Genomic DNA, 13,752 nt, shown 5'->3' with positions numbered 1-13,752 from the left:
GTAAAGTATGTGAAAGGATATGAAAGTAGGGTCATAAAGTTTGCCGAATTGGTGAAACAACTGTCATTGGAGACAAATAAAAAATTACGACAGGATATAGTAACTAGATGTAATTCTACTTATCTGATGCTTGAGAGGGCCTTACTTTTTAGACATGTATTTTCTCGACTTCAAGATGTGGATGATGACTACAAGTTGTGTCCTTCGGAAGAGGAATGGCATAGGGGCAGAAAGATTGCAGAGTTTTTGAGGCCTTTCTATGATATGATATTATTGTTCTCGGGAAGTAAATACCCCACAACTAATTTATACTTTCCCAATGTTTGGAAGATTCAATGTCTCTTAAATAAAGAAGTCAATAGTCCATATGTTTTGATTAGTGAAATGGCTTCTAATATGAAGATCAAATTTCAAAAGTATTGGGACTGCTATAGTGTTATCTTATCATTTGCCATTATTTTGGATCCTCGTTACAAACTCCAATTTGTGGAATATTGCTTTTTTCGTGTTAGATGCTCAATCACTGGATGAAAAGGTTCTTAATATTAAACAAACGTTGTTTCGTTTGTTCGAAGAGTACTCTAAGAACAATGCTGCTATCACTACTGCACCACTGGAGAGTACTTTTAATAGTGCTGATGCACAAACTAGAGATATCATGGATGTGAGTAAAATCGATTCATATGTTTTTGTATTTTGTTTCAGTTTATATAACCTTAAACGTTCAATATTTATAATATTTGCAGGGTTTTGACATGTACCAATCTCAACAAGGGGCTAATGGTAAAAATCTGAGTTGGAGTTGTATCTTGAGGAGCGACGAGTAGATCGTAAACAACAACCAGATTTGAATGTTTTGGCTTATTGGAAGGAGAGTAGAATTAGATATCCTGAGCTCTCACTTATGGCTCGAGATATCTTAAGTATTCCTATTACCACTATAGCATTTGAGTCTGCTTTTAGTCATGGTGGGAGAATTCTTGGAAAATTTCGAACTTCTATATTGCCGGATAATGTGGAGGCACTACTATGTTCTCGAGATTGGTTGTATAATAGTGAAGGTAAATTAGATAATTAGTTGCATTGGCTGTTAATTTTCAATAGCTTAGGATCTCTTTAATTATTTTCTTTATTGGTTGATTAAATCTACTAAATTTTCAGAGAGTGTTGATAAAGATTTTGAAGTTGAGCAAGAAGATGAGGAGCAAGATCTTGGAATTGATATTAGTAGATTTATTGCTGAACAAGATGCATCTTCAAATGTTGATACTTAGTAAGTATGTCATGTGAACTCGATATTTTAGAATACTTTTTATTGCTTTAGTCAAAGGATTGTTGATGCCTAGCTTTAGTTGCCTCCTTTGAGATTGATGGTAATTGAAAATTATTGTTTAGTACCAGTTGCTAAACAATGTGCGATAGCAACATCCTATGCTTTCATGTGTATTGGTCATATTTTAAGAATATCTATTGACTAAGTTCCTGATGATGATGACTTCCACTTTCATTTGACAGAGATGTAAAACTTGTTCTTATACTATTGTCTTCTCTAGTTTGTGCAATGGCTGATGGCCAGCCGTAAAGGTGGCATCTGTAGCTCCGAGAACACTTTGTATAGCAAGAGTAGAGGCGCAGAGCATAAGCATAAGGGGAGGCTGGAAAATGGCCTACAGTCCAGATTTGACAGCAAATTGTCCCGTGCAACAGAAAATTATTAAAGCTTATTACATGGCTATTTTATGCATAGCTGCTGGCTGACCATGCATTACACAGTTCTCGTGATCCAAGTCTTGTTGTAGTACTAAGTACTTTATATCCTAAGTTTTCAGCAACACACCTGCAATACATATGTACCCAACGAACTGAAAATTGGAAAACTCTAGTCTAATGAATTACTTTATTGAAAATGGTTACCATACGTTTAGGTGTAGTGGCAGGAGGCAACGTTAACTAGCACAATTTCTCAATTTGCAAATTCGGAAGTTATCTTTTAGGATGCAACATGATTCATTTTGTGTTTATTTCTAATTTCTAATTTCTCCATTTTACAATGGCTCAAATGTGTTATGATGCATGATTCTTTTGTGTTTATTTTTTAGGTCAAAATTTCAGTTTATAACTTTCTTTAAAGTGTGATTGGGTCCAAGTAGTTTAAACAGTTAGTATGTGTGTATAATTATGAAAGTATATTAGTGTGTATTTTAGTGTGTTTGTATGTGTAAAAATCGTATTTCAAAAGAACTTAAAAAGTGAGTGTCTGTTTGTATCTGTGAGTGTTTTAGTGTGCGAAAATATATCTATCTATGTGATAATGTATTTATGTGTGTGAATTTTTTTTTTGTATGTGAAAATATATTTGAGAGAGTTTATGTATCAAAATCTATTATTTAATATATTGGGTCATATTTGGGTCATGGGTTTGAGATAACTCAATATGATCCAACCCAAAATTAATCCAATCTAAAGTTAGGCGGGTTGGGTGTAACCCATTTAAATGAAAATCCAATAGCAACCCGCCCAACTCGCCCAATTGCCAGGTATAGTTGGAGGACTTAATTGACTGGATCAATTTCATTTAGTAAAAAAATTGAAGGGCTAATTAGTTTGCCCCTAATCACACAATAATGCCAATTTTTCAAGTTGATTTCGCCACCCTAAAGTGTCTTGGACAAAGTACATAATTGGTAAATCTAAACTACTAAGTCTTGGTCCAGTGGTTGCCAGGGTAACTTAAGTTCCTTCGTGAGGTGTTGGTTAGGGCTCAAACCTTGCCAACTCGCCAAACAAGAGCAACAGGCAGGCAAACATTCACACCACAGGATCAGCAGCAGGAGACGTCCCCCGTCCCTCCACCATCCTCTTACCCAAGACCCCTCCTTTTAATAGAATGGGATTTCAAAAAAAAAAAAATTTGTTAAATCTAGAGTCTTGACGATTATTAATATCAATCATGCGAAAAAATCAAACACCAAAACAATAATCAATGACACTCAAAAGTAAAAAACCGAATTATTTGCAAACATGGCTAATTCGAGCTCGAAAGATGCTTGTTCATTTCTTGAATGGATAGACCTCAAATACTAGATAGAAATAGTTCAATAAATAAGACAAGCACGAATAGCGTGTACCGTTTTGTAACAGTTTGGCCTACTAAATTTTGGAGATTTAGTATAATTATTCGGTTTATAATGAATTTATTGATATTAATTTCATGATCCACGTAAAGTTTAATAGACAAATCTTCGACATGCACCTTAGGATTAACGAGCAGACATAAAATTGAAATCTTCATATGAATTGAATTTAGTAACAATCTGTGCTCGTTTATTTGTATAAGCTTGAAAATCAAATATTGAAAGTCATTAAACAGGTCGAGACACTAAGACTGCAAATGCCTATGGCAAATACTGTCTATTTGCTAGTCTCTCCACTTTTAAATGATATATTAAGCATTTTATCTGTGTCGCATGAGTTTGAAATGGAGAGATCTCACTGCATACTTTCTGGCTCTATTGCATTGGCAGATGCTAAGTACCTCTACCTGTGTCAACTTTAGCTACATTTGCAAATTCCATTCTTTAGAGAAGCTTAGACACGGCGAAATTACCTCCCTATTTAACCAAATTACATATGAAAAAGGTAGATAACTCTATACAAACAAAATAAATACAAGCACAGCCTAAATTAGTCGATAACCCAACATAACTTCATCTTTCGCCTAACAGTGACTCAATTAGAGCAGTCTCTTCTTCCTGCATGTACAATTGCAGACATTCAAACAAAAATTCCAGCTGCATTCAATTCAAAGATGTTTTATTTGCCTTAGCAACTACGTACCACCAAAGCATTGAATTCAGTTTCCTCATCTATGGCACTTATAGTGGCAGGGTCCTCCAAGAGTTCCTGATCCAATGATTCATAAGAAACAATGCGTCATTCAAGTAAAAATAACGAGTAATCGTACATATAAACTGTTACAAGAATACAATGCATGCAAGAAATTAGTTAGCTTTAATCAAACCATTGAGAGCCAGAATCAGTAAATGTGCAGACATGCATAACCAGACACTAACTGAACTAAGAATCAAGTTACAAATTCCTTGCATATCCATCAACAGCTCATAATGCTAAACATGCATAAACCAGCATATGATATCTAAAATGAACATTAACACATATATTTCTTGGTGCTGCATCAGAGAGCAGGCTATAGTGGAATTATTTGCATCACTCATATATTGCTCGGGTAAGCACTCTTCAATAATGATTAATTCTTCACCGAATTATCAGTTGAATGATATGCTTGCAAATTTAGAGAATAGTTACTTACATCTTCAGCAATTCGTAAGATGCCATTCGCATCCTGCATTGAGAAAACAATATCAATTTCAAAAGGCTAAAAGGAAAGAGATCACATGAATTGTCATGTCAATCTGGATAAAGTAGGTTTCATAAAGTAGCCCATCCCATTACTAATGATACAATATCTATCAGTTTACAGGCATCCCCCAAAAATTAAGGTTACGATTTTCCTTTCAACATCAAAAGTTAACTATTTTTTAACTTGATCCTAAAGGTGAATAGTCAATTCAAGATGAATTTTTGTTACCCAGTAACAATAGCCCAATTTCATCAACCTAATTGGTAGGAAATTCCATTCAGACATCTCAACCAAAGAAGCATATGGAATTTCCCTTTAGAAATCTGGATCAAAGAAGTAAATGAAGACATCACTAACTTACACAACAGCTCCAGCCTGTCCTTAGCATCTTACTGCTAACTAGCTTAAATTCTATGTTCAAGTTTCTAATGCATGTTGGTAATTCAAATAATGTGTGTATATTACTACTTATCACCTAGTATCTTAAGCAAATTACAGCTAATCCTCCTATAGTCTCATAAAAACCTTTTACCTAACTCTGTTTAGAACCACAAGGTAAATTCAAAGCTGTACTTTGAAAAGCACTCTGGAGAAAAAGGTTACCTATCCACTGATACAAATATAGTACATGCTTCCAGAAAACTTACAAAAACAATTTTATCTACTATAATAATTTTTCAAATAAAGAACATTAGCATTTGTTTTCCCAATGAACTCCTACTACTTCTCATGGTACTGGATAAGAGTAATTTGTCTCAAATGACACGGCAACAATCATTGTGTAGTAATCTAATATGCTTTTAGTCCAGACTGTAGCTTCTAAAACGACATGGAACGTTACAGATAACATTAATATAGGGGTGGTGCTATTGGTAATGTAGCCATAAAATGAACATTTTGTCCTAATCACCCTTACATTGTGAATATATGTGTAACAGAGACTAGGAGACTATCACATCAAATTGGATGGAAAAATATTATGGACTTTGAACATTAAAGTAGAAGACTTGACATAAACTTTGTACTAAAGAGGAGCTTTTCTTCACCTTCACAGCAACAAAGAGAAGTGGATCAGATGGCGTGTAAATCATGTAGTGTGAACCATCCTGTAGGAAGTAGAAACCATAACCATAAGATAGAGATAAATAATAGAGCCTGTAACTATTCAGCATAGAAATCAAAAGACTTTCCTATGGGGTTTAGAACTTCTTTGCCTATTAAAACACTAGAAACCAAAGCCTACATATGAATCTCCAACAATCAAATGCCAACAAACATTATTAGGTGGAGGTGGTTAAGGTCTTCTCCAGACTCATATAATAGTTATATGCACACAGAATCACCAAATTAACAATCATTTAAGCATTACAAGAAGTATGTATATAAAACCCAATAAACTAGGCAAGCAAAAGTTCATTTGTCAGAAACCAGCAACAAGGACCAACCCATGCCCTACGCCAGATCTCCCTCTCACTGCATTAAGTCTCTATCATGACCTTCACTACTATTTGTTGCATTCATTGAAAATAATAATCAATGACATAGCCAAAGAGTAAGATTAAACTGAATTGCATTAGTAAGACCATACCAAATGGAAGCATGTAATTTCTATGCCTTCTGTTGGCAAGCCATCTACATCTTGACCATCATCTGCATAAATTCAAATTTCCTTGTTTAGAAACCTGAACATCTGCCTGCATACCAACTCAATCAGATACTGACACAATTTAAAACAATCTTGTAAAATAACAATATGAACCAGCTGTTCAGCATTTTACCATGCCATACAGCCTATACCAATTTGTCAGCTCATCCACGAAGAAACAAAGTATACCCTGGGATATACCATCACATTTTACTAGGTCCGTTACAGTATTAATCCATTTATCTTGATTTTCATTTTGTTTCCCCAGGAATGAGTATCAAATCTCCTACAGCAGAGACAGCAGAAGTTGAAAATCATTCTTCCAAATCATAATTTTAATAAAACAGAAATGCTCCATAGAGTTTGCCCTTTCTTCCAAAGGAATATTACACTGCCAAATTTCCACATAGTTTTGAGTAATTTATATGGTGCCCATAGGCCAAAACTTTGAACTATTACTTCCATTCACAATCTCGCTGAGTCAGACAAATTTCTGCAACCTTCCCAATTTGTTCAACCATAGCAACTAATGCTTCTAACTGCCAAGTTCTAGTTATTGCCCACAGTGGCCCCCTTTTCATTTGAAGAGTCATCAGCTATCACTTGGTAAAGATACAGATCCCGTGGTTTTCAAACGGCAATCAAGTTATCTTCTCTTCATTCTTTTGTCCCCATACTTAAACAGATTGCTCCGAAGACAGGGAACTGTCTGAGAATGCAGGAAGTAAGAAAAGCATCTGTGATCTTTAATGAGTCCAGTACAGTTGAAGTCCTCATAAGTTCATGCTGGCTTCCATTAAACCAAGTACATTCTGGTACGCAAAACCCAAAACCTTAATCCTTCAACAGCTGCAATTTTCTGGTCATTTCTGCCATTTGGTCCTAGCTCTTCATTTGATGGGAATATCTTCCCAACTCTGCCATTTGACCAATTCCCAATCTCAGCTAGTCTTCTCAGAAGCTCCCAGAAATAATGTCTCAAGGTGGTCATAATCCAAAAAAGCCTGATCAATCTCCATGTAATCCTCCCTGGCGTGACTGAGACTTCACAGTCAGCAGCCCACGGTAGAGCCAAAGACCATACCAGGTCTGCTTTATCCTCAAATATTTTCAAGTGCCTACATTTTTTTTCACACTACAGTCATGGAATAAGAATACAATGTTGGAGACCTTCAGGGATAATGCCATTCATCTTCATGTGTATGCGTACAGACCATCCTCCAATGCACAAAATGCAAGATTGCGGCTAACAAGGCTACAGTACAGCTTATGCTGACACAAAAAGGATCATCACCAGCAGCTTCTCTTATCCAAGATGTATCAACCCAATAGATCTTGATTTTCCACCAGCAGTCCCATCCCGGTCCTTCCATACATCCCTGTCTCCATTTCCAGAACCTTGTTCTCCGACTCATCTACACCCTGGACAGAATTCTGTGCACATGATTCTGTATTTCATCTTTTTCAGACACTGCCTTTCATTAGACAAAGCAAGAAACTAATCTCCTATTAATAACACTTTTGACAGGACAAAGAATCACCATCACAGAGGTAAAAAATGCCTCAACGCCAATAAAGCTGACATATTGCTTGGAAAAAGACCTGCACTCTGAATCAGCTTTTGTAGTGATAATACCCAAACAACATAAATTCCAACCAGCGAAAGGCCATTCACCTTTGTACAACAAGATATATAAGATGAGTTAAAGACAAAGAGTATCAGACAAAGAGTATCACCTGTGCGAAATTCAAATATGTCATCCTCTGTGTAACAAAATCCTCCACGAGCTGTATAACAAAACCTGGTGGCAAGACAAAGAAGAAACTAAACTAGACAGCAATATTACAATTCAAATTCATAACACAAAAGACTAAGAAAACAAAAGCGAAACTTGAAAAATCATGACATTCCATCACCATACCCACTATACACCAGATGCATGTGTATCTTGGCAAGGGCATAAGCTGCAGTTGGAAGAATGGCTTCAACTTCTTCATCACTGACCTACAATCCAGGGGCCATGGAAATGAAATCAGGTGATACTAGAAGGTATCAGAACACTGAAAGAAGCTGCAAAGATACACTGGAAGTCACATAACATTGATTAGCATTACTAATGGCATTATTAAAATAACCAGCAAGTCATTTGACTGCTTGTCAAATGCTAAGAAAATCTAACATTCTCACAAAGGAAGGAATTGTGGAGGAATAATCCAAGAAAAATCAATGGCATAAAGCAAATAAGATACAGGCTAACTAAAACCGATATATACACCCACATATTTCAATTGAGATACTGAATGCATGAACCAAATAAATTAAAAAGAAAAAAGGAAGTTACTATTTGTGGCTGAATGTCTGATGCAGTTTCAATGAGAAGCAGAAGAACAAGGAACTTCTTATCATGCCAATTACCGTAAGAGAAATAGAAACTCATCATTGAGAGAAGAAGAGCCTGGCTTAGACAATGAGACATGTAAAAGATGCCACCTTTAAAGAATTCAAGCATAAGTAAGAGCAAAGATGGTTGCTATAGGCAAAGTCAGTAGTCTAACACATCTAGATCATAAGCAGCTTATTTGGGAGATAAAACACATTTTCATAGGTGCTATGTTCCATAGGAATTTACTCTTATCAGAAACTATACTTTGGATAGTCGATTTTTGCAGGAACTTTTGTTTTCACGGTAGTTATTAATTTACTTTCTAATTTTTTCACAGGAAATTTCATTTTGTAGTCTTTTTAGGGCTTCATTATTTCAAGTAGGAGAATCTTATTTTCAGAGTAAGTTAATGTTAACCCAAGTAGGAAAGCTATTTACTCAGACATTTCTCTTTCTTACCAATAACAATGTAGGATGGACATAATATGGTGCCCTTACTGGTAGGGGATCTATATCCGACACTTCGTCTGAAGTTAAGGAAATGGCAGAGGTAATGACCTCACAAACTCAAAGAAGAGGATAGAGAAAAGGGTGTAAAGTTGGTGTTGGAGTTGAAACAACTCTGCAGGCCCCATTTAGATATTGATTCTGATAGTGATATTATTGCTACTTCTTGTATCTTCCCTTTTCCCATGTGAAGTTTCCATCTGTACACCACTAAAAGAAATACAAACACATATTTACTTCTAACAAGAGTCACCAAGTAATGCAAGTTGGTTTTATGTCCTCCTATTTTCTTATTTACTTAGAAATGAGCAAGCAACATACATTCCCTTGCCTGTATATTGAGTCTTTGATAGTGCCGGTGTATCCTAATTTTAAAAACTATTGAATCTGACATTAAGAGCATACCCATACCTTACACGCATATCTCAATCCAAGTAATATAGAGGAAAAGGTTTAGGAGCTTATAAATAACTGCTTTATCGAAAGAAAATTTCCTGAAGGTCAGCGTGGTGTTGAAAGTTTTATGATGCATCCAGCATCTCAGATGATGCCTCAGGGTGTTAGTAGTAATGCCAAGAGTTTCTTTATTCTTTCTTGTTTTTCCAATGCAATTTACTACAGCTCTACACTAGTTTTTACCATCATCTACACACCATAATCCTTCATTAAGTTGTCAATTAAAGACACATAAACCCACCCTGTAAGATTCTCCAATCTTTCCTGGTAACCATCCTAGAGAGCCGTGATCATGACCACTCATCCAAAATAGACAATTAAGTTATTTACAAACTGTATTTCCTGGTAATACTTGCTCATATGCCAAAATCCTTTAAGAAACATATTCACCTCAAAGATGCAATAGGTTTGCAATCCATGAGTGGCACCCATGTTATTGTTATTCACCCTCAACCATGAAATTCCTCAGCAAATCAAAGATTATCCAACCTTTCCCAATAGAAGCAAGAAAACAAAACAAGAATTTAGGAATATGTAAGCAGGCCAGAAACAGTAATTTAGATGCAGGCAAGAATAATATCAATTCCTCAAACCAACTAATTAATCATGAAAAATTTTGATACTAGGAAAACTCCCAAGGATAACAACAGGGGGTGGGGAGTACGCTTGGCCATACAGATTCAATGATAACACAGGCAAACAAGAACAAAGCACAGGCTCCTACAAACTTGAATACAGAGTACTTCTCCATTTAGGAGACTTGCAATGCACAACGAGGAAGTGAATCAAGATGCAGCTCTGGAATGCACACTCTAGTATACCATCATTCATTACAAATGTCTAGTAAATGTAGCTTCCAAGTTCAAAGTGACCAAAAAAAGGAAAAAGAATTGGAAAATGCTGTTTTGAATAAAATTTCAGAAGCTAAAGGAAAGCATGACACATACAGCAGACCATCCTTCGACATTTGTGCTCTTCAAAATCTGAACAGGCCTGTGGATACACGGTTATGCAGTAAATAATAGTAGGGAAACAAAGAGCACATGTTCACAGTCAAATCAGTTGTAGTTAGCCAAAACACATTTCTGTAACTTACGTATCAACAGGGCAAAGCAACATACATTCATCTCCTTGTGCATTTCTGAAAATCCGCCTGATGACACACTCCAATGGGAAATTATTCGTGCAATCAACCTGTAATTTATTTCTTTAGAATGATCAATATCCAGAACCACAAAAGAGGAGGAAGAAAAAAAAGGGAAGATTAACACACACAAAACATAATTTTAGATCCCCCCAAAAAAAAAAATCAGATAGATCAGAGGGAATAACATGGTGCCTTGGAAAACAAAAACTAGAGTCCACCTTATGTACCCAATTGAAATGTGCTGAATAACCATTTTATGGTTCCCACAAAACTTATCCCAAGTACACAGTCCCAAGAATGGGTACTATTCTTTAGCATGTGTGGATTCTACACTTAAAGAATTTGCCATCAACCTATAAGAGTCAAGAAAACAGTTCAAAATTGGACAGCCAAAAAAGACCAAGCTTCACACCTACTCTTATTGGAAAGAAATTACTGGAAAAAAAAACAGAAGAAACAAAAAAGAAGAATACAAAGAAAGACGAAGAGGTGGCGAGAGGAGAAACTACTGACAATTGTAGCAATCCGTTTCTTAGAAGCCAAGACAACTCTGCCTTGCTCATCCACTACGAACCCAGCCGGCGGTTTCGGGAGTGGTAAAGCCTGGTAACTGCCCTGCGACTCTTCCTCTTCCACAACTTCCAGATTGCTACTAGTCTTCTCATTGCTGGGTTTCTTTTTCTTCTTTGAATTTGGAGCTGGAGGGCGTTTCTTCACCGGCCCACTCTGCCGCTTGGCCGCGGCGGCGGCAGCAGCAGAGTAAGCTAACTTAGACAGTGGAAGGAAATTCTTGTTTGCGTCAAGGATGGAAACAAAGTTGAATTGGGATTGAAAACGTGAATTTGAAGAGTGTGTGAAGAGATTTGGAAGAGATGTTGATGTTATGGAAATGGAGAAAGGCATTGTCTTCTGCAACGCCCACCAACCTATGTTTTCAGAACCGGACCGGATAGCGACTCGGCCGAGGTCAGGGGTCAGGGGTCAATGGGTTCGACCGGGGGTCGATAGGGGTCGAACCGGATGACGTCATAAATAAAAATTATTTTAAAATTAAAATGTTATATATATAATATCTAATAATATATTGATATTAATAAAGGCATATTCATATATATTTGATGTTTCAAATATATTTAACAAGAAAATACAAAGAAATTAGAACAATCAAGTAGCAATTTATATTATTTAATAAATATTAACAAGTTTAGAATTAAAATTATGAATTTAATTGAAAAATAACATCAAATTTTAGGACAATATTTATAAAGTATCAAATATTTGAGGTATATCAATAAGTTTTAACAATTTAGGGGGTCAAAACATAATATTAAAAAGTTTGAATTTTTTTTTTTAAAAAATACTGTTGAACCGGAAAAACCGGTTTTTTCCCGGTCAAACCCGGTCAAACCCGGTTTTTGACCGGGTTTTAAATTTCCGGTTTTCTAATGTGACTCGGACCGGCTACCTGGCCGGTTCCCGGTTCAACCGGTTCGACCGGCCGGTCCGGTCCGAGTTTGAAAACAGAGCCACCAACTGTTTGTGAATTTGACTTCAACGTTTTGCTTTGTTCCTCTCAAGGAAGATGAAGATATACTTTGTTCTGTATGGGTAGTTTTGAATCGGGTTAATTGCAAAATGAGGTGCGGAAGTATTATTTATTCGTTATACATCCCTAAAACTATTAGTTGCTGCATTTTAGTGCCTGATAAAGATCCGTTAGTTGCACGCCATTCCAATCAATTAAAAATTCATTAGGAAGGTACTCTTTCTAACATTTTCTTACGAAAGTAAGAAGTCGTTAACTAAGCGGAGTCCTTGAACAATCTTCATTAGGAAGGTACTCAAATGACAAGATTTTGTTGTCAACATAATTGTTAACTAGATTTTAACCCGTGCACTTGCACTAGTTGACATAGTTTATAGCAATTATGAAAAAATTTAATGCTTATTAACATATATAGTCTACATGAGAATATGTGGGAATGCCAAACTTTCCAATTGAATTCAATTGCTGATGTAGTGCTTCCTTATTAGACAATTGATGGTAGCCTCCAATTGATTCCAAATTGATGAAGTATCGTCTTGTGATTGGTCAATTGGTGGTAGTTCTCCTAGTTATATATGGAATTGATGATGTGGCGAATTTTGATTGGATGAGAGGTAGTAGTCTTCTAATTGCATGTGAGATTGTGTTAAAATTTGGCCTCTCTTTTTTTTGCCCAACAAATCACATTCACAAAAAATTTGGGCTTCTTTTTTGGGTTGTCCAACAAATCACATCTAATTACCAATTTTTCACAATTAATTGTTAATAATTAATTAACAATGTCATGTTTTTGGTTGCCCAACAAATCACATTTAATTAACAATTTTTTGCAATATGTAACAAAAATTTGGCATCTTTTTTGTGGTTGTCCAAAAATCACATTTAATTATCAAATTTAAAATGTTATAAAAAAATGTCCTCCTTTATTTTGGGTTGTCCAACAAATCATGTTTAATTATCAAATTTTTTGCAATTAATTGTTAATTAATCAATTAATTAATAATTTCACTTTTTTATTGCCTAACAAATCACATTTAATTACCAGCCTTTTGCAATTATTAACACTTGTTTTGGTTACCAAATGAACCATGTGAGAACCCGAAAATTTTCACATTTTCTAAGCAATATTTTATTTCCTTGCCTATATTTTATACTGTCCTTTGAAATATTAAATTTTCTATGTATTTTATAAGTAAGTACAGTTTTAAAATTATGAGTTAGTGTACGTTAGTTTGAAGTGCGTTATAGACGTGGGACCCGCTAGTGCGATATAATTTTGGTGACTAAGTGAGTTTTGTGCTAAGTGGTATTATTTTACAAAGTGCTAGGAGATAATTGGAGATTAGTTAGATAGATTACCATTGAGAGACAAGAGGATAAGTGAAAACCTAAAAGGTGCTAGGTGTCACCTTTCTATTGGACATAGACTTTGACCACTATTTATCACCTTTACTAAATAACCAAAATTGATCAAAAATTCACCATTTTTCTTCATCATCTTGGCCGAGTCTCTCATGGGAAAAAAGAAAGAAAGCCTTCAACATTTTTCTTCCAAAACTTGCTCCAATCTTATAATCTAACCGATAGAACTCCAAATTGCTCCATAAAAACCCTTTGCTAAATAGTATTGAGGAAGTTGGTGGAGTGGTTTGGAAGGATAAGGTGCTAAGTTACTTCTTTTCTTGA

At 35.5% G+C, this 13,752-nt stretch overlaps 1 protein-coding gene and 1 long non-coding RNA gene across 3 annotated transcripts; one reads left to right on the top strand and one right to left on the bottom strand.

The window, feature by feature from the left end:
- The first annotated feature begins 286 nt into the window (after window positions 1-286).
- LOC140011009 (uncharacterized) lies at window positions 287-1,360 on the top strand. The gene is made up of 3 exons (XR_011818223.1): window positions 287-664; window positions 747-1,061; window positions 1,162-1,360. It is a non-coding gene; the product is annotated as an uncharacterized lncRNA (long non-coding RNA).
- A 2,129-nt stretch (window positions 1,361-3,489) lies between these two features.
- Window positions 3,490-12,200, bottom strand: LOC140011150 (uncharacterized). 2 transcript variants are annotated; one of them, XM_072059617.1, is made up of 11 exons: window positions 12,055-12,200; window positions 11,034-11,446; window positions 10,470-10,567; window positions 10,321-10,366; window positions 7,949-8,031; window positions 7,764-7,828; window positions 5,970-6,031; window positions 5,428-5,487; window positions 4,331-4,363; window positions 3,838-3,903; window positions 3,490-3,752 (listed from the first exon to the last, which is right to left on the bottom strand). In XM_072059617.1, the coding sequence occupies exons 2-11, from the start codon at window positions 11,421-11,423 to the stop codon at window positions 3,708-3,710; spliced, it is 948 nt and encodes a 315-aa protein (XP_071915718.1). In that variant the 5' UTR covers window positions 11,424-11,446; window positions 12,055-12,200; the 3' UTR covers window positions 3,490-3,707. The 2 variants fall into 2 exon arrangements, with proteins under 2 accessions (XP_071915718.1, XP_071915719.1); XM_072059618.1 differs by lacking the exon at window positions 10,321-10,366 and having other exon boundaries at window positions 7,949-8,026.
- Window positions 12,201-13,752: the final 1,552 nt, after the last annotated feature.

Source organism: Coffea arabica, chromosome 7e (genome assembly GCF_036785885.1).
Source record: "Coffea arabica cultivar ET-39 chromosome 7e, Coffea Arabica ET-39 HiFi, whole genome shotgun sequence".
Classification (NCBI taxonomy): Eukaryota; Viridiplantae; Streptophyta; class Magnoliopsida; order Gentianales; family Rubiaceae; genus Coffea; species Coffea arabica.
This window is presented reverse-complemented; position numbering and strand designations above follow the sequence as displayed.

Bases quoted from the DNA above. Each gene is read 5' to 3' on its own strand.
- LOC140011150 (XM_072059617.1), bottom strand. From the start codon at position 11,423: ATGCCTTTCTCCATTTCCATAACATCAACATCTCTTCCAAATCTCTTC. The intron at 8,032-10,320 runs GTATGTGTCATG...CCTGGATTGTAG, and splicing joins ATGTCGAAGGATGGTCTGCT to GTCAGTGATGAAGAAGTTGA. The intron at 4,364-5,427 runs GTGAAGAAAAGC...TTCTCAATGCAG, and splicing joins TTCTCTTTGTTGCTGTGAAG to GATGCGAATGGCATCTTACG.